Source organism: Fusarium redolens (genome assembly GCF_020744475.1).
Source record: "Fusarium redolens strain MPI-CAGE-AT-0023 chromosome Unknown BKA55scaffold_10, whole genome shotgun sequence".
In the NCBI taxonomy this organism is placed as follows: domain Eukaryota; kingdom Fungi; phylum Ascomycota; class Sordariomycetes; order Hypocreales; family Nectriaceae; genus Fusarium; species Fusarium redolens.
Window position 1 is genome coordinate 677,299 of NW_025763673.1, and position 19,281 is coordinate 696,579.

Consider the following 19,281-nt stretch of genomic DNA (forward strand, 5'->3'; position numbering starts at 1 on the left):
TGAGACAGGAAATCCAGCCACGCCTGAAGGCAACGACGGCGTACGCGGAACTGGCGTCTGAATTGGCGGTTAAGGTGGGCATGTTCGCTTGCGTTCGGAGGGCGTAGCAGGATAACATCCAATTCAGCAGGTAGAAAGGGAAGTTGGCGATACACTTTGCCAACATCGCGAAGAAAGTGCACAATATGGCCACGGTACTTGTACTGCTGCCCTCGAACCTGCATGACGTTCACGAACACATGAACACGAGCAATTAGCATCTCTTCTACTATCGTCAATTGGGGGAGGAACGCGGGGATTAAGCCAAAATCTAACTGATTTTCGGCTGAAAAAAACCAAGGCTCGTCCTCCTTTTTGTTCTTGTCCTTGGCAATGCAACGCTTGCAAATGCCATCTTTCAAGCCCATATCAAACCATGTCTCCTGACAGCGAGCGCAGTGTTCCATTCCGTCGTTCTCCAGCTCCGTCCAGAACTTCTCCAGTAGCTCCTTATCTCTATCAGATAACGGGCAATGCGACAGATCATGCATCCAGTCAGGATCCGGAAGCTCGAAACATCGACGTTCCATGACCGGGCATTCGATAGCCGAATGTTGCGGCTGCACAACTTGGCGGGCATATCTTCCCCGGGCCGATCTCGGCCAAGGAGAAGGACTCGATACCGGAGATTCAATCGGCGTCCCAAGTTGTACGCCTTCTTGAGAAGCAATTGAGGGACCTGCTGGGGAAGGAATCGTCGCGCCTGCTCGTGATGATGTGGCAACTGGTGTTCCCAGCAAAATAGATTCTTGTGGGTTAATTGGTGTACATAATTGTAAGTCTATCAATGGCGGCCCATCTCGGTGTATTGGGGGTAGCTCGGCATGTTCTGCGGTACGCTTAGGGGCGCGTGGGGCTTGCCGGTTCCTACAGTCGAGACAGTTAACCGTAAGCCTTCCACATGATATGGAAGAATTTTTCTTCGACATGAATTGATCTTCCGGCTTCTCCCGCTTGCAATTCCTGCAAACCTTCGTTGAAGTGATGAAATCAGCCATTGATATGTTGGATTGAAGGGACGGATTGATGAGGAGGCGACGTGTGATGTTGGCAGGCCGACATTACAGAGTGGGGACACAAGACGCATTCTGACCAGTCCCCGATGAGTGGGTACATAAGACACGCCTGGCCAATGAGAGCAGAGGTTATGCTTTCAAGTTATCGTCGTACAGGAGAGGCAAGCCGGTCGCGGCTTGCGCATAGAGCCTTGAGGAACGAAGCAATGGCTAGGGCGCCATTGATGGCCAAGAGCCTGGTATAGACATTTTCACAAAGTAGTATTCCCAAGGTTGCGTGGGGTCGTCTTATATTTTCCATCCGAAATTTTCTTTGGTGGCTTACATGTGTCCGGGGTATCCTGGTGACGCATGGCACGCTATGCACTGTGACATCAAAGTAAAGTCTAATGGCAGTTTGAAAGGGTGAGAAAATAAGGGGATGGTGAGACAAGCATCATGAAACTTTAAGAGGATTTTATTATAAAACAACCAGGAACCATTCGAGGTCATCTTTCAACAGAAGACACATTGCGTTCTCAGAATCCTTATTGTTATTGCACCATGGCCAGCTGCTCAGTTCGCTTTGAGTTTTACTGCGGCGAGACTCAAGAGCTCAAATACACCCACGACCTTCCCCGCAGTCTTGTCAGCGAGGCTCAGACTGCAGGGCAAAACGCCGGCTATAACAGTCTGTTTATGACTGCAGTGCAGCCTTTCATGAAGGAGCATGAAGCGGCGTGTCGTGCCGCTTCAAAACCATTTTGCGAAAACTGTGGGTTGTTTGCGATGAACATCTTGCAAAGCCCCATGTCTTGGCTTCACGTGGCGGAGGATCCTTTCGTTGGCGTCTGGGTCAGTCCCGTGTGCGGGAAAGGGGGATGTGAGACGCGGATACGGCAGGAAATCCAGGATACAATGGCTGGAATTGTTCAAGAGGATCCGCAGCGAAGGCGGAGTACTTGTATGGAAATTTTGCCGTGCAACGTATGTGGAACAACGGAAGGCATGAAGAAATGTGGTCGGTGTAAAGTTGTTGGATACTGTGGGAAAGAGCACCAGAAGGCTGACTGGAAGATTCACAAGAAGATTTGTATTCACAAGGGCAGTTAACCTGGCTGAAAAGGTATGCTTGTCCCCGTCCTTTGGAGAGACATCGAGGGTCACTGCTGACGCTGACCAGCAGGAAAGAGATAAGGTTATGTATCTGCGGGAGATGGGGTCCTTTCAAGGTTATGCCGGTGTAGGAAGTGAGGGTTCATGAAACACAATGCAAGATTGAAAACGTCGTGCATTGGAGACGCAACTTTGCGTCTGTAGAATCATGTATCCCCATCATGACCAAATGCCGAGTTCGCCTCTATAAAGTATGTGTGGGAAGAGACACAAAGCATTAAGAGTTGCGGGCAATGCCGGGCCGCGGGAGATTTTTTTTTTTTTTTTGGGTGGGGGGGTATCAAAGGGCAAAGTGGAAGATTCACAAGAAGGTCTGCATGCCCAAGGCTGGGCAATGTGATCGAGGAGCATTTGCGTACTTTGGAGAATATTGATGGTTGGCACTGGTGGGTGGACAAACAGATATCTCAGTCAATTTGTTGCTGTACGAAGTGACCGTTTGTTGCTACAAATAAGGGGATTTTTTTGAGTGGATCCTTATTCAACTTCCTGATATTTCTTTGGGGGATGACGGTTGCGATGTGGTCAGTGATGTTATTGGATTGGAGGCAATTTGGATTGGACTGGATTTGGGTTTCTCGAAGATTTGGACTGGATTGGATTGATTGGCAACCAGCTCCTGGAGCTCCAATGGTCTAACCTGATAAGGCAAGAGCTAACCCTAATTTGGTGGTCGTGACAGGGCTCCCGTCGCAGACACCAACACAACTACGCCCATCGTTAACATCCAACTCGCACATGTCCGTTAGCAAAACCATGGAAGCAATCGCGTCGCTCGTAACTTCAGCAGTCCTTCTGCTCTGGCAGACGTATCTGAACAGCCCACTCACCAGCTACACCATGGCTACTATCTCCAGCTATTTCGGCCCTGGCAGCTGTCGCCGTCCTGACCCTGAAAGAGTTATTCTTGATCCAACGTATCTTAACCCTCGCCCAAACGACCACGACGGAATCCTGATCGAACCCGACGAATTCGAGCGGAATGGAAAGCAATATGTTCGCTACTCTGTCCGGTAATAGGGTATGGTAGACATACAATTCAAGCTGGACACGCCTAAGTGGTTCTCGTACTGCTATCTGTGCCAACTGCTACAGCGCCGAGGGAATTGTGCACATTGGAGAAGCAAGTTGCTGGAGAATATAATGAGCACTTATTTAAGTGCTGCCATAACCACACACAAGGGCACAATTCCAGTTCTACCCTAAATCTGCTTATTCAGCGGCTCATTTATTGTCCCAAAAGGGTAACAATCTGAACTGGATCCGTTCTGGATATACTGGAGGCTGCCTGTCCCCAAGTCTGGACTGGATTGGATCGAGGCTCAGATCCAGCTCCAATCCAATCCAATAACATCACTGGATGTGTTCGGGGCGCGTCTGACGAGAACGCTGTGATTGAATCGGATGCGGGCGGATCTGGACGGCAGGTAGTGGCAAAATCCGCCTCTGGTACATCAAGTTCATCTTGTGAGGAAGCCGAAACCTTGAGGGATCTGATAGGCTCGTTGCTCTGGGAAGAGGGAATGGTGCTAGAAGAGGCCGGGGATAGGCGCCGTTTCTTCGTAGGGGTCTGGTTGCAGTAAGAGTTTGTTCGCTTGGCCGGTGGTGTATTCGGTTCGAGCGAAGGGGATTGGTGAACTGTTGGTTTTGGTGGCGAGGAAAACATAGCTTTCGCATCCCCAAAGGCCATATGGCCGGAGGACGGTTGTTTCGGTGGGGTCGAGAGTGATAGGGCTGCGGCGGCCGATTTGGGCGTGGCCCTGTCGAGAAAGGTCCAGGTATCTGGTACGACGATGAAAACGTAGTCCCGGTCAAAGCCAGGCGGGTGCACCATGATGATGTAGTCGAGCATGCCGGCAACTTTGCCCGTGCAAGTGAAAAGCGCGTTAGTCTGGAACTGGGTGTCCTGTCTCTCGACCATTTTCTTGCACAGGGCTGCCCAAGGATTGGCATGGATGGGGAAGATAACAAAAACCTGGAATGGATGGAAGCCTTTGAAGGGAGTCTTGTCAGGGTTTCCAGGGGCAATGAACGTAGAAAGTTGGACGAAGCCACAGCACTTCAACTGGACGCCGTCGAGTCCTGGAATAGACTCCTTTCGTAGCAGTGTGCGGCCGGAACCGACAACAGGGCCGGTGAACGCGACAACGGGAGGGACAGCGGGGAAGTGGTCTACGGAGGCAAAGTTTCGGGGGAGAATGCTTTAGCTCGAGTCAGGGCGGGATGCCAAGGTCAGCTGTATGCAGCATGCTTACGGCTGGTAGCCCTGATCACGGATGATGAGAGCCCCTTAATGCGATGCTGGTCCTGATAGGCAAACCTGGACGGTCCCGCGTTTGTCTGGCTCTCGAGAGGTTTGCGTGGGTTCGAGGGGCTATTGGGGAAGGGAGCGGGAGGAGACATAATACACTGGAGCAGTGGCTGTCGAAAAGGCGCCAAGAATACCTGAGACGAACGTTGGAGGCAATAGGACGGTAGATACCGCGGTAGGGAACAGCAGAATAGGAAGTGAGCAGGGTGGCGATGGCTTGGCCTCTACTGTATATGGGTATAGGTAGACGCAGTGGTAGTTCCCGCGGGCCGCAGCATCTGGGGTGCGGGGTTCGGCAGATCAGAGCCCAGACGACGGTCCGGGAATGCGTCACGTTTCAAGTAAATGAAGAATGCGGGGTTTGGGTCGTGGGCAAGATCGATTTGGCAGCAGAGACGTCATCGAAAGTGATGTATGTGACAGTATGTCAAATGTCAGAAGTGAGATGTGACTGTAGGGGATGGGACAGTGTCATCTTCTGTGAAGCAGGTGAATGAAGGCGAAGTGCCGACATGGAACCAGCTGATATCGGGGTAGCAACGGTTTCAGCTTGAGAGTGTCACCGACTTGGGAGGATGGGAGTTGCGGCGCCACAAAGGGCAACGTCGGCAGTTGAGCAAGAGTCTGGGTTGTAGGTATATAGGAAGGGTTGTAGGTGGTTAAAGGACTATTAGCGGACCGCTCGGATACTGCAGGAAGCAATGCCGTATTAAGGAGCATAATCATCATCATCCCAGAAGCGAAATCGTGCAACTAAAGAGGGTCCGACGCGAAAATCTTTTGATCTACCGTCCGCCTGGAGTCATAGTCATGGCTGATTCTATCCCTTCAACGAAGATTTGCAGGAACTGCAAGCAGGAGAAGCCGGCAGATCAATTCATTTCGAAGACAAAGTCTTCCCTAACATGTAGAAGACTTACGGCTAACTGTCTCGGCTGTAGGAATCGGCAAGCCTCACGCGCCTCTAAGCGCACTGCAGAACAAGCTGAATTATCCCCAATACGTCAAGAAGGATTGCCATTGATAGACTTGCAACTACGTACACCAATTAACTCACCAGCGGCGAAGCCACATAGGGCGGTTGGCGATCCCCCGCTTTTTCGCCGGAATGAGGCACCCACGGTTCGGATTACTCAGCCCGAGCAATCAGTATCTGAAGACATTAGACGAAGCGAGCTAGCAGCAGCAATTGCACGGGGTCTGCCCAAGAGACGTCGGGGACGGGGACGGCCGCCGAAAGCCAGACCAGACACTAGCAGTGTCTCCAACATAGGAGGTTCGGCGCAACATCCTGCGCTCACTCACCGAGACCAGCCTCCGAGGAAGCAAATCCGAGCTGGAACCCGAAGGCAGAGAAGACTTGAGTTGCAGGCCGAAGACCTGGTGAGCGTGCTGCACTTCTTGGAGGACGAATTTGCCGTGAAGGAGAGTCTGTCCAACGAGCAGACGTGGTGTACGCCGATACCGCACGAGAGGAAGGTGTCGACCGCGCGAGATTTCTACAAGGCGTTCCACGATGTGGACGCTTTGGCAATACGGACTTGCATGCTGTGCTACCGTAAGCGCACGAAAAGGGAGTTGAGAGACGTGACATGGGACCAATGGATGTCGAGCTGCGTCAAGAAGGACACCCGTTCGCCATTTTCATGTCGGAGCTGCTTTCCCGTGGGCGAGACCTTCTCGGCATGTGCGGAGTGCGGTCGTTGCTTGAGGCGGGGTGTTCTGTCGCCTGCGGCCCAGCTTCACAGACGTATTGGGTGTGAACATATGTTTCCCGAGGAGCTGAAGGGCCTCACGCCGGTTGAGGAGAAGCTTATCGCGCTGAACTCATGTTACGGGTTCGTCACAAGGTACAGCATTGCGAGTAGCCAGAAGCAGAGTGCCCGCTATCCGAAGCACATCAAGGGCCACATCACGGTGTTCCCGAACAATGTGCAGGAGCTGGCCACAAAAGTGCTTCCCCACCCGCTCGTGCAAGTGATGGAAGAGATCCATGTCTCGTGGCAGGGTGCGGAGAAGCCAGCGCCAAGCGACCTGTCAGGTTTATTGTCGGTGAGGCGACGGGTCGTTGAGAGGGCCCTCGTCTGGCTGAAGAAGAACAACCCGCATTACGCCGAGATTGAGATTGACGCGGCGGAGATGGAGAGCTGGGGCGCGCCGCCGCATGGGGTGCCGCCGCTGGTGTACGATCGCATGGAACGGAATGAGCCAACGGCATGGGAAAAAACGCGAACGGCGCAAATTGTTCCTCCAACGGAGCGTGGAATGGACGACGAGGGATCGTTGGAGATCGAAGAGGTCCTCGCTCGTCTTAACCGAGGAGAAGACATACCCAGTGGCGACACCCAAGGGCCGGAGCTGACCGAAGACGAAGATGGCCACCGGAGCGAGGCCGAGTCTGGTCAATTGGGAAAATCGATCAACGAAGTCACTTTATCGGGTATGTTTGCTCTGGACGGGCCGCCAGATGTACCCGATGTAGAGAAGCTCTTGTTTGCTTGCAATGCTGTGAACGGGGATGCGGCGGCTGGGGGAGGCAAAGCGGGCCCGACAACACGAGTGGAATCGTCGGAGAGACGGCCAGGGCTTGCTGACGGATGTGAGCCATACATTCACGTTTCTCGGGGCGACGAATTCGCCGACACATTTGATGCCTCGTTCTTCGCGAAGACGTTCCCCACGCTATTGCCCTTTGGCGTTGGGGGGCCACGGTTGGTGGAAGAAGCCGCCCTAAGCGTGAGAAGAGGTGCCGATATGGGCGGAGCAGAGGTGGCGGCGCAAGACCTCGTCTCTTCCCGTAACATGAGTCTGCGAACGTGGGCCGACATCACGCTCCAGCGCCATGGTGGCCGATTTGCGACGCATCACATCTTTTCATTCCTTGTGTTCAACCTGAGTGTACGGTCGAGGAACCGTCGCGTCAGCATGTTGAGCGTGACGAGGAAAGATTTCCGCAAGATAGAGCGCATTGTACGGTCGCTCTCGGCAGACAGGTTAGCAGCGGCAAGGATCGAGTTGGAGAACTCAGGAAAAACGAGTGACGAGGGTGTGAAGGAGCTTTTGAGAAGTCTTTCCTTGTACGGCTTCCGGCAGCCTATGTCCAGAGAAAATCGCTTGAGTATGCGGCGGAAGATACAGTCGCTTGTTCTTCGTCATGGAGTGCCGGCGATCTGGTTCACGCTCAATCCAAATGATATTACGAACCCGGTAAAGCTGCGACTTGCGGCATACCGCACCAGCGAGCCTGACGCGGCCGAGGCTTTCCTGAAGAGCCTTGGCATGTCGTACAAACGCCTGCGGCTGGCCATTTCCGACCCCATGAGCTCGGCCATCTTCTTCCACCGGGAGATGACGTTGTTCTTTGAGCATTATGTCAAAGTGGGAGAGGAGTCGGTATTCGGGCGCATCATCGACTATTTTGGTGCTGTCGAGACCAACGAACGAGGGGCGCTTCATGTCCACGGGTTGCTTTGGTTGCATGGAAACGCGCACTTGAGTTCGATGATTGCCGATATCGACGGCGAAGACCAAGCAACGTACCGTGAACGTATCATCCAATACATAGATAGCGTGTTCTCCGAGGTACAGTATGGCCCTAGGCACGTTATTGAAGAAGATGCAGCGGTCGAGGCGGGGCCAAAGCTGACATACCTATGAGGTAGGACTTGGACCAGGAAGGGTATTGCGCCCTCCAAGCGGAACGGTCGGTGGCATCGGACATTTCCTCCCTGCTTGACAACAGGGAGCAATTTTCGGCCGCATTTGACGAGGAAGCGAATTTCTGTGCCGGTGCGACACAGACCCATACTCATAGCCCAACTTGTGTCAAGTACTCCTTCAGCAAGGGCAAAGGAGGAGGAAAGAAGCGTGGCCTTTGTCGATTCCAGGCGCCATGGAGACTAGTCGAAAAGACTGCCTTCACGGCAGACGGCGTGTTGCAAATTCGAAGGAGGCATAGCATGGTGAATCGGTGGAACAAGGCCATGGCCGTGGGGCTTCGCCACAACCACGACATCTCCTTCATAGCGACGCAGCGGAAGACCATGGCCCTCATTTATTATGTCACAAATTACGCGACGAAAGTGGAGGATCCGGTGTGGAAGCGTGCGGCCGCCGCGGCAGAGCTCTTGACCGCATCAACGGGTGAAGGGACGGCCAACGGATGGGGATATGGTGGAGAAGGTGCTACCGATGACGCCGTCAAGGGGAACAGGACGCGGCAATTCTTGATGAGGGTGGCGAACCGCATATTCACGGAGCGATCCTATCGCAGGTCGAAGTCATCGCCCACCTTCTGGGATACCCGACCGAGTTCACCAAGAGCAGCGATTGGACGTTCCTAAATGTCTCTCTGCTCTACTGGCACGTCTTCCGACGATGGCGACACCTCCGGCAAGAGAGCGGGGCAGAGGGTGCAAACGATTCCGTGGACGAGTCGATAGTCGTGGAAGAAGCAGGTGAAAGGATTAGCTATGCTGAGGCATACCAGCACCGCGGAGACATTTTGCGAAGCCTGTGTCTATATGACTATGTGTCGCTCGTCAGGCTCAAACGAGTCGGTAAGGATGAGATCCCTGCCGCTTGGGGAGAGGTGCCATTCGAGAGCGAGTGGGAGCCTGGAAGAGGCTGGTTGCAGGTGCTGAGACGGCCGGGGAAGCACGCCAGCGTCTGCCTTGATGGCTACCTGAGCAAGGATTTCGACCAGGATGACGAAGAGTCGTGCTATCGAAGGTGGGTCTGCCGCCGCCGACAGAGTGTTAAAAGGTCGTGTTGAAGAGGCTAACCTCCATGCTGAAGAGCAGCCGTGCAGCACCTTGCGCTATTTGTGCCATGGGAGTCTTTTCTGTGTCGAGAAGCGGACGACATCAACAGCATATGGGCGCGGGCACGAGAGGCACTTCCTCCCAGAATATTATGCCTCGTCGATAATGTGCAACTACTCCGACGGTCGGCCGAAGACGCGAAACGCGACGCCAGGCAGTGGGCAGCCTCAGCCGGTGACGCTGACTTCACGGCCGCACGTACGGGTGAGGAAGGAGAAGGCGAGGCTGGTGAAGAGGCCGCATCGGTTTACCAGTCTGGCAGCATCGGTAACGCAACGCGTCTGATTGACGTCGTGAGAAGTGCAGTGGGCGCCAACCAGATCACTGCCGGCTCGCCGGAGATCATGGCAACAATGGAGCAGCTCTGTCGCTTCCAGCAGTCAGCACTGAGCTCGACTGCTGAGCTCCAGGCCACCGTAATGCCCGAACGGGGAGAAAGACTGATAAGCATACCAGAAGGGGCATTTTCGGGGACGGTTATACCACCGCAGGATCAGGTCAAGGCGATCAAGTCGCAGCAGATCTGTGCCTCCAGAGAGAGGGAGCGAATGATCCAGGGCCTACAAAATATGGCCGCGGCCGATAAAACTGAACACAGTGCGGCGGTGCGAAGTGTGCTCACTGGTTTCGGCGAGGAGGATATCCAAATGACGGCAGCCGACTTGGAAGAGACGGCAGCCGAGGCAGGTCCGCGCATGGAAGTCGACTTCGGTGCATCAACGTCCTTCCTTGAGGCAGGTAAGGCTCTGGCAGCGCGGTTCACATTGAACAGGAGGCAGACAATCGCCTTCCTCATCATATGCCGCCAGCTCGACTCTATACAATGTAGCGACAGAGGCGATGTCGGTCAGCTCTGCGAATTTGTTGGTGGAGAAGGTGGAACCGGCAAGTCACGAGTCATCGAAGCACTTGTCGAGCTCTTCGCATCAAAAGGTATTTCGAACCGTCTGCTGATCACGGCGACGTCGGGGACTGCCGCAGCGCGCATCAACGGTATCACGATCCACTCGGCCTGCGGGTTCTCCAAGGACCAAGCGGCGGGCGCGAACACGGCCAAGGACCTCGACGGTGTGCGACTGCCAAAACAGGCTGAGCGATTTGTCCATGGCCAGTCTCGTATGGACTGGCAGGAGAAAGACGTGCTCGTCGTCGACGAGGTGAGCATGCTGGGAGCTCGGACGCTGCACACGGCGAACGAGCAGGTCTGCCGGCTCCGCGGATCGCAGCAGGACTTTGGCGGGATCCCCATCGTCCTTTTCTGCGGAGACTTCCACCAGTTCCGCCCGGTTCAGGAGAGGTCGATCCTGCTGCCGAGCGTGGCCGTCTCGTGGGACGAAGACAACTCGTTCAAGGCCGAACAACGGCACCGGCATGACAAGGCGCACGCGTTGTGGAAGAAGTTCACGACGGTCGTCATGTTGGACGAACAAGTACGTGCCGCCGGAGATGCGGAATTGCAGAGACTGCTAAAGCGGATCCGGTCGGGCGTGCAGGACCGCACGGATTTGGACCTCCTCAACTCAAGATGCTACCGGGAAGGCAGGCGGATCCCGTGGGAATCGGGCATCACCGTGGTGACGCCGCTGAACCGGAATCGGTGGAACCTGAACATGGAGGCGACCTTGTCGTTCCAGATCCAGCAGCGGTCGATGATGCGAATCTTCATATCCGAGCATAAGTGGAAGCACGGCCTGCCGACCGAGGAAGAAGCCACCATGATGCTGAACCAGGGCGACGACAGCGCAGTACCAGTACCAGGCGTCTTCATGTTCGTGCCAGGGATGCCCGTCGTCGTGAACCACAATACCCATCAGGGCTTGAAGCTTGTCAATGGGGCCAGTTACACAGCGCTTGACGTCATCCTCGACAAGGCGCACCCGGGCCATCGGATCTCTGCCGATACGATGGTCCACTTCGGGCCGCCGGCGGGGATAATACTGGAGTCGGAAACGACAAAGAACTTCCACTTCGTCGGAATGCCGCCCGGCACGATCCTGTTGATACCCACGAGTGTCAGCGTACATTGCCAGCGAAAGCGGCCGTGGCAGCAGAACGACGTCAGCCGAAAGGGTCTGCCGTGCGCCGCGGCTTTCGCGTGCACAGACTACAAAGTGCAGAGCAGGACGCTCGAGCGCGTAGCCCTGGAGCTGCGGGGGGCGAGGACGACAAATGTCGACGGACACATAGTCCCCGCGGAATGCGATCCGTACAGCCTGTACGTGCAGCTGTCTCGGTGCCGGTCGCTGGACGGCATCATGCTCATCTCCAAGGTGCGGGAAAGAGATCTGGTGGGCAACCAAGTTCCCCGGGAGATGACCGTGGCAGAGGCCAGACTAGAGGAATTGAGCAACAAGACTGTTCAGGAGGCTCTGCGGTGGCTGGATGACGATTTTCGAGGTCCAGGGGTCTGACGTTCCTCAAGGCACATCTGTCCAGTCCCCGTTGAGTGGAGACACGAAACCGACCAATGAGAGGGGTTCTTTTAAGGCCAAGTCGGGGGCGGGGCATAAGGTCCTTTCGTTCCTCAAGGCATAAGGTCCTTTCGTTCCTCAAGGCATAAGGTCCTTTCGTTCCTCAAGGCATAAGGTCCTTTCGTTCCTCAAGGCATAGAAGTCCTTCGGACTGAATAATCTTAAAGTATCCCTGCTTGTACGTGAGGCCCCAGCACCTGTTCAACACTTGTCTGGTCCACTCTCTTATCATGTACGTTATTATATATCTTATATTATTTGTTAGCTAATATATTAAATAACTAAGTAAGCACTTTTTTAAAATTAAGGCTTTTATTTTTACTAATGTCTCTTATAAAAGAACTAAATTATTATATTAATGTAATATAAGGTCCTTTAATATATATTATTTAGGTAAATATAGTTTAACGTACATGATAAGCGAGTGGACCAGACAAGTGAGTGGACCAACGATACTGTATAAGCAATGCCAGGTATTTCTTTATACCTCTGGAAAATGTTAGGACTTCTGGCATCACTTGAATTAGGCGGGGCTTTACGTACCTTAAGCTTATGACTCTATGATTGGTTGGAATCCCTGCTCGTGACCTAGGTGCTGCCTTACGCCAGTCAAAGGGATAACTTATACCATGGCGGATCCGCGGATCCGATCGGCCGTACCATCCCGTAAGCTACACCCTAAACAGGGGAGCTCTATGGGCGAGTTATGGAATAAAAATGAATTAGAACTGCACGTCTGTTGGGTTTCTAATACGCTCGTACAAGGATCCGTCAACATGGTTCTGCATCAAACCCGTAATGGGGATAGACATGACAGCTGTTTCGTCTAGCTAGTATTAATATCCCTTAATACTATTACTTACTTTAATTTAAGACTTTATACCCTTTTAAATGCCTTTACCCTTAACTAATTAAGTGTAATTTAGCATAAATTCTAAAAGGTATATCTTAATAGTTAATTTATTATAGCTAACGTATGTGATAAGCGAGTGTCTCAGACAAGCGAGTGTCTCACTATACTGTGCTACCTAAAAACAGCTTACCCTATAGCACTTTTTTATTTAAAATAAAATAATAGAAAAAATTAAAAATTATAGTTTTAAGTAGTACATCTTTTAAAACTAAGATATTATTTTTTGGACTTTTTTTAATGTTACATTATATAAAAAACCTCTTAAAATACAGTATAAATAGATTTTCTTTAATCACTCTATAAATGGTTTAGCTATATTTCTTTTATGAAGTATCTCTTTGAGCGGCACAAGGCATCAAAGAAGTCACTTGCCCCACTTGACCCCACGTACAGCAAGTCTACATAAGATAGGTGAGGCTGTCTCCAAAAGGGCTGTATTTCTCTGTAACTGGTCTACCTCTATTACAGTATAGCCTCTTTTTTAAGCCTCTCCTATTGGCTTCTATCCTTCTCAAGCTATCCTTATTGGCTATCAGTCTTCTATATACAAGCTGGTCTGTATTGGCAGAATTAATTCCTCTGGTTGGCTCGTTACCCCTGTATTGACCGCTTTGATGCCTTGTGCCGCTCAAAGAGATATAGCTTTTTTATACAGTTAAAAATAAGCTACAAAGCTTTTAGCTTTCTTAGGCTTAGCCTGAATTCTATATAAACTTTTAAAAGTAAGCTTTTTAGGTGTAAAGTGAGGTGAGACACTCACTTGTCTGAGACACTCACTTATCATGTACGTTAGCTTATTATCCTTATAATGCCAGAATTTGATGCTTAATTACTATTAGCTAAATTTCAATATATAGGGCCTGATATGCTAAACTTACTTGAAGTAAAAGTAAGTGCCTGGTCTTGGAAAAACTTTGTTAATCTGCCGAGTACTGCGAGTTCGAACTTCAACTTTATGCTGTATGCAAAGTATTTAAGGACATTTTGAAGGATTCGAAAGCCTGCATATTGGACGCCTAGAAGAACGAAGTCCATGATGATAAGAACCACATTCATAATGATGAGTTCTACCATCAATCGCTGTTTCCTTTCTTCCGCCGTGTATTTCAGGATCTTGGCCGTTCCCCAGATGTAGAGCCCGGATATGATCAACTCTTGGACGCAGAATATGGTGATTTGGATGGGCTCCATAACCTTATATCCGAGTTTAACTGCCCTCGGGACTGGGACAATGTTATAGCAGAATGCTAAGACTGTCGTGGGAATGAGAAGGATGACAGCGTTGATAATAATCATTATCAGAACACTGCGAAGGATACAGGGGCTCTGGAGGACAAGATGAAGTCTTGACCACAAGACAAGCGATTGCCCAACGATGAAGGCCCACCATCCGGCAATTGTAACGGCGCTTTGAAGGTACGTGTGTGGGGTTATTTTAAAGAAGTAGGTCGAGAAGCCAATGGTGGCGACGATTAGGCCAAGGCTTGCGACTAAAAGACTCCAGAAATACCATCCGGAGAATCTCTTAAAGGTGACAAAGATTAAAATAATGATTTCCAAAGCATTGTAGAGGGTGATTGCTATACAGCCAGCGAAAAAGAATGCCACTGATGGGCTGCTCTCGCTCGCTTGGCCAAAAGTCAACATGATTTGACGCCAAGGAAGGTCGTACAATTACTGGAGTGGTGATGGATGAATCCTTGGCTATGGAATTGTTGCAATAGAAGACTTGAATTTAATAGGTACTAATAGGCTGACTGAAACTACACTATAAATGCCGGACCCACAAGCACTACCTAATTTCATGACTTTGTACGGTATACTGATTCAAGCCTCGCGGGCATGATGACGCTTATCAAACCGACCGCTAATATGCTTTTCGCAAGGTTGGCTGTTAATGTCAGTAAATCTCCTTCTCATTGGTCGTATGGCGGGTAACTAAGAAAGTTTTCTCACGTCTTTAAACCTATCAATTAAGGCGCGTGAGAAATGCGATGCAGCGTACTAAAAGTTCTCATATTTTAAAGCAAATGCTGACGAGTCATGCGCTATTCTATGCCGATTTTCCGCCCTTAGTACCCTAAATTACATCTGCGGCAGATAGTAGAGATGTTTAATATCTTCATCTTCTTATGGGAAATTACGCAACATATGAATCAATTTGACCAATACGACCAAGTGCGATAATAGTCGAGGTCCAGCAACTTGGGGTCAGATTGCCCTCTTGCATTCTCATCTACCAACAACCGAGGGCGGGGTAAGCACCCACCCAAACTAAAGCTGCCGCCCTCCCTTAAGCGACGTGTTCAGCAATGGTGCCTAAGGGCGCTCCCTATCTATCCCCGCTCGTGGAATGCAAGCAATATCATGACTCAACTGTCGTTTCTGGGGATGCAGCATTCTCATTAATGCCGAAATCCTCAGATTATAGTTCACAGCCACACCCCACCCTCCGCACAATCACGAGGACCCTTCGCGGATACTCGCTAATGTCGGTAACAGCCGATACAGATATATTCGAGATGCCGGCGCTAGAGAAATTTTGCGCGCAATTGTGGCTGCCACATCATGTCGCAACACACAGTAGTGGAAACAGGAGTTTCTGAAGGTAATGTCAGATCGCTATCCATATGGAAAGTACGAAAACTGGACGGAGTGCCAGAAACTGGATCCCTACGTTGGCCACTCCCAGGACGTTAAGGATGTTCTCATTTGTGGGGTTGCTCCCGTTTGAAAGGCTTGGGCTGAGTACCAATAGATCCAGATCCATATCTGAGTGATAACCGATAACCATAAGATGGAGTCTAGGTCGTTAACATGTCAACTCCCTGGCGAAGGTCTGAGGTTGTTCAAGACGGAAAAGACATTCATATTCGGAGGTTTCTGATCCAGGAAAAACTCATTGCCTAGCTGCATGAGCGTCAGTGGCTGCATTCTATAAGTACAAGGGTCGGACCAACTACACTGCATATCCACGTGGACCACATATAAGTGGCCCATCTCTATTACATCCACTTGTCGGCGCTCAGATTACGTAATAATCCACTACACTTTGACCTGAAAGTGGATGTAATGGAGTGGATTTAGGTGGATTTAGATACAGTGAGATATTCCCTGACCGTGTACAGTTCACAGTACGTATTTTTGTATATAGTTGCCTATTAAATCGAGGTACCTGGACCCAAGTTAGCCGAGGTCGATCACCCCTACAGTTAATCTTCTAACATTATACGAGAAACTACCCCTATTGAGCGCGTTTTCTACAGATTTCCTGTTTTGTTTTTGCAAAAAAAAAAGAAAAAAAAAGAAAAAAATCGACGATGTCAGCCAACCAGCCAGGCCAACAGCAGCAACTCGAAGACCGTCTTTTTCGCCATTTCAGAGGCTGGACTTGGTCAGAGACTGGGAGGCTCTTTACCATTTGGAGGCTATTCTGGCTGTTTTTGAGACCGTGGTAAAGACGCTTGAGGGTGATGGACACATCCGCAGGCGTAAGCAAGGCTGGACTGGCTCCTATGACAATATCTGGGACGTGGTGCTTGGCTGCGAGTTGCTGCTTAACACACTGGAAGAATATAAGCAGCTTGCTGCTGACTTTCCTGATCCAGAGCACTTCCGCATCAAAATCAACCTTGCTTGGGATAAACTGGATGAATATTATCAGCAGCTGGACGAGAAACCCATCTACTATACGGCTATGGCACTCCATCCAGCTTATCGTTGGGACTGGTTTGATGAAACATGGGCTCAGAAGCCTAGTTGGGTTGAAAAGGCAAAAGAGATGGTTGCCGACGTCTGGCTGTCCGATTACGCTCATCTCAAGGTTAGAACCAGCAGCAGCAGAGGCGACGACGAGCCACCGGCAAAAAGACCTCGGTTTTTCAACCCTTTCGAGAAGAACAGTCGTGTGCCGAACTCACTACCAGCCCACGCAGCAGCTATTGTTGGTGACGAGTACCAAGCGTGGCAGACGGATCGTGACGCCAGCGACGGCAACGTTCGTGATCCAATTGGTTACTGGATCACTAAGCAAAGCAGATATCCTCGGTTATCCAGGATGGCCTTGGACTTCCTGACGATTCAGCCGATGTCAGCGGAGTGTGAGAGGTTATTTTCAGCTGCTGGCAAGATGGTCTCGGGGTTGCGTACGAACCTGGATGCTGAGATCATCGCCATATGTCAGGTCTTACGCTCTTGGTACCGTGCTGGCCTTATCAAAGACCTGGATCCATTGCTTAAGTCACATCTTGAAAGTAAGCTGGATGCCGGCTGCTTGACTCTAAGCGATGACGATCTGGCGCTTGCTGAGACAAAATGGCTATTGGAGGGCGAGGACAGCGCCAGCGAGGTTGACGATTCATCACAGCAGCAACAGGCTGAAGAGTTAGTGTCAACCTCTGAAAGTGAGGCTGAATAGGCACCGACGAGGTTGTGAATAGCCTCAAAAATCCACTATAAATCCACTTATAAATCCACGTGTGTACATCCATTCCACTCCGGTCGAATATGTGCTACATTCACTATGTAATTGCCAAAAAATCGTACATCCATTCTACTTAGTCCCAAAGTGGAGTGGATGTAGTGGTTCCGACCCTTGTATAAGTATACTGAGTTTTGTCTAGGGCATATGACTCGAGGTCTTCAAAGGAGCCAAGGCTGCGCTCTTGAGTGAGTGGCTGCATGAGATCGATTGTTGCAGAGGCAAGTCCCACCATATCGTAGGGTATCCATAACATGCTGTCGCTGACTGGGCGAACGCAGTCGCTTTTAATAACAAGTGCTCTGGCTGAGCCATGGCTATTTGTTCGAACTACAACCCAATGTTTTGGGACAGGACGAAACTGAAGGTGAATGTGAGCCATATTCTAGATATTATGAGGATCCGTTGGCCTGCTTGAAAGTTTAGGTCCCCTGAACTGGTCAGATTGGGACATCCCATTTGAACCCCTTGCTAACCAGCTTATCTGCATCAATAGAATTATTGGTTGACGGGGTAATACCAGCACGAAAGGCTTGCGGCATCTGCCAAGAGGGGTAGACACCTTGCGCGTACTTATCCCTTTGAGTGCCACAGCCCTTAGGCGGGGTCACGACAGGGGTATAGAGCCAATCAAGATAAATGAAACTAACGGTACTTTTCCACACATACTAATTTGTATGATGGTAAAAGTCCCAGCAGTTTTGATTGTTACAAAGAGCTACCTTACGGACTTGGCAAATCTCTTACGAACTTCCGGTACCCTGCACGTACTAACCTTATGACTAAGCTAAGTGGGGCGAGTGACCTTCCTAAGGGCTGTGGCACTCAGAGGGATAGGCTGTCCTCCCAGCGCGGAGCTTACGCCTGCTGGCATTCGCTCATTGATGTAACATGTGTTTATGCGGCAATCAAGCTTCGGTTCATTCGTAATATCAAGGTGGGTGATCAAGTTGTAGGTAATGGGTGCCTTGGTGGCGTCTAGTCGTGCGACGGCGCCCGCTACAGAGGCGCCCGGGCGCGCTTTTAGATTTTTTACGTTTTAAATTCTACAAAATTAGTAGAATTTATTTAAAAATTAGGGAAAAATATCTATGATATCTATTACATTATATCTATATATATATCTTACTTTAATCACTATATCTTTAATATTCAATTAGTTATAAGGTATTTCAACCTGCGCTTAGTCATCATTCATGAAATTCGCGCGCCCAGGTGCGCGATTAGTCTCATTCAACTTTTAATAATTATAATAAAATTAAAGAAAATTATAATAAGAAAATTAAGATCATAAGCATATTTATGATGATATTACATATTACATACAGAGTTTTTATAATTTAATATGAATGAAATGTTAGGTTATTATAGAAAACGTAAAAAATTCTAAATGCGCATCCGGGCGCGCGTGTAGCGGGCGCCTCGTGCGACATTGGGCTGAGCTAAGGGTGCCACTACTAATAGAAAAGGTCTAAATGACTATCTGCTAAGAGCCCAACAGGCTGCAATCCGTACCGTCCACGGTGGGACGAGCAACGAGAACACATGCGAATTGTCGACCGGGAAATGATGGGTAATCTTTCATTCTTCCTGGGAGGCAAGACAGCAGAGGACGGGCACAGGTGGAGCCCGAACTTGAGAGCAGTGCGAGCAGCGATCAAGTTTGCGATAAGCACAGGCCGTTTGGATGCTACACAGACATAAAAAACATAGGAACAAACCAAACAAGATAATAAGAACTAACATAGTACAGCCTCTGGTAGACAGACCAGGCTTCAGCCGCTGAGGATGGGACGCTGAACACTTGGAGAAGTTGGCCTTCAAGCAGGCCTGTCGTAGGGACAAGCGAGGCTGGGAAATGTGATGAAGAGTAGGGATTGGTGAGGTTTCAGGGTCTCAGGACCAGAAGTCGGAAAAGAATGTAACGAGATTTAATGTCGTGGGCCCTATGAGGCGTATCCTCCCGGGCGGAATAAATTCATTCATTCATGCAATCCGTACCCCGCCCCACCTTATCCCTGTCATTACAGCAGTACGAGCGGGGTACCAAAGGCTCCAGCTTCCAGCCTTTCA

At 50.5% G+C, this 19,281-nt stretch overlaps 6 protein-coding genes across 6 annotated transcripts; 3 read left to right on the plus strand and 3 right to left on the minus strand.

Moving 5' to 3' along the window:
• Nucleotides 1-209: 209 nt before the first annotated feature.
• BKA55DRAFT_471011 (uncharacterized protein) lies at nucleotides 210-590 on the minus strand (the record flags this gene model as incomplete). The annotated part of the gene is made up of 1 exon (XM_046186139.1): nucleotides 210-590. A coding segment is annotated over one exon (381 nt), but the record flags the coding sequence as incomplete, so codon positions are not given.
• Nucleotides 591-1,598: 1,008 nt separating this feature from the next.
• Nucleotides 1,599-2,410, plus strand: BKA55DRAFT_646250 (uncharacterized protein; the record flags this gene model as incomplete). The annotated part of the gene is made up of 2 exons (XM_046197209.1): nucleotides 1,599-2,160; nucleotides 2,218-2,410. One exon carries the CDS (start codon nucleotides 1,599-1,601, stop codon nucleotides 2,145-2,147), a length of 549 nt encoding a protein of 182 aa, XP_046047989.1. The 3' UTR covers nucleotides 2,148-2,160; nucleotides 2,218-2,410.
• Nucleotides 2,411-3,918: 1,508 nt separating this feature from the next.
• On the minus strand, nucleotides 3,919-4,613 carry BKA55DRAFT_467502 (uncharacterized protein; the record flags this gene model as incomplete). The annotated part of the gene is made up of 2 exons (XM_046186119.1): nucleotides 3,919-4,382; nucleotides 4,466-4,613. Coding segments are annotated over 2 exons (612 nt in total), but the record flags the coding sequence as incomplete, so codon positions are not given.
• Nucleotides 4,614-5,331: 718 nt separating this feature from the next.
• Nucleotides 5,332-6,669, plus strand: BKA55DRAFT_514761 (uncharacterized protein; the record flags this gene model as incomplete). Its single annotated transcript, XM_046187987.1, has 3 exons — nucleotides 5,332-6,079; nucleotides 6,148-6,278; nucleotides 6,310-6,669. Coding segments are annotated over 3 exons (1,239 nt in total), but the record flags the coding sequence as incomplete, so codon positions are not given.
• Nucleotides 6,670-13,553: 6,884 nt separating this feature from the next.
• BKA55DRAFT_595077 (uncharacterized protein) lies at nucleotides 13,554-14,375 on the minus strand (the record flags this gene model as incomplete). The annotated part of the gene is made up of 2 exons (XM_046195749.1): nucleotides 13,554-13,567; nucleotides 13,607-14,375. The coding sequence occupies 2 exons, from the start codon at nucleotides 14,373-14,375 to the stop codon at nucleotides 13,554-13,556; spliced, it is 783 nt and encodes a 260-aa protein (XP_046047992.1).
• A 393-nt stretch (nucleotides 14,376-14,768) lies between these two features.
• On the plus strand, nucleotides 14,769-15,887 carry BKA55DRAFT_571721 (uncharacterized protein). The gene is made up of 2 exons (XM_046193095.1): nucleotides 14,769-15,330; nucleotides 15,406-15,887. Exons 1-2 carry the CDS (start codon nucleotides 15,041-15,043, stop codon nucleotides 15,506-15,508), a joined length of 393 nt encoding a protein of 130 aa, XP_046047993.1. The 5' UTR covers nucleotides 14,769-15,040; the 3' UTR covers nucleotides 15,509-15,887.
• Nucleotides 15,888-19,281: the final 3,394 nt, after the last annotated feature.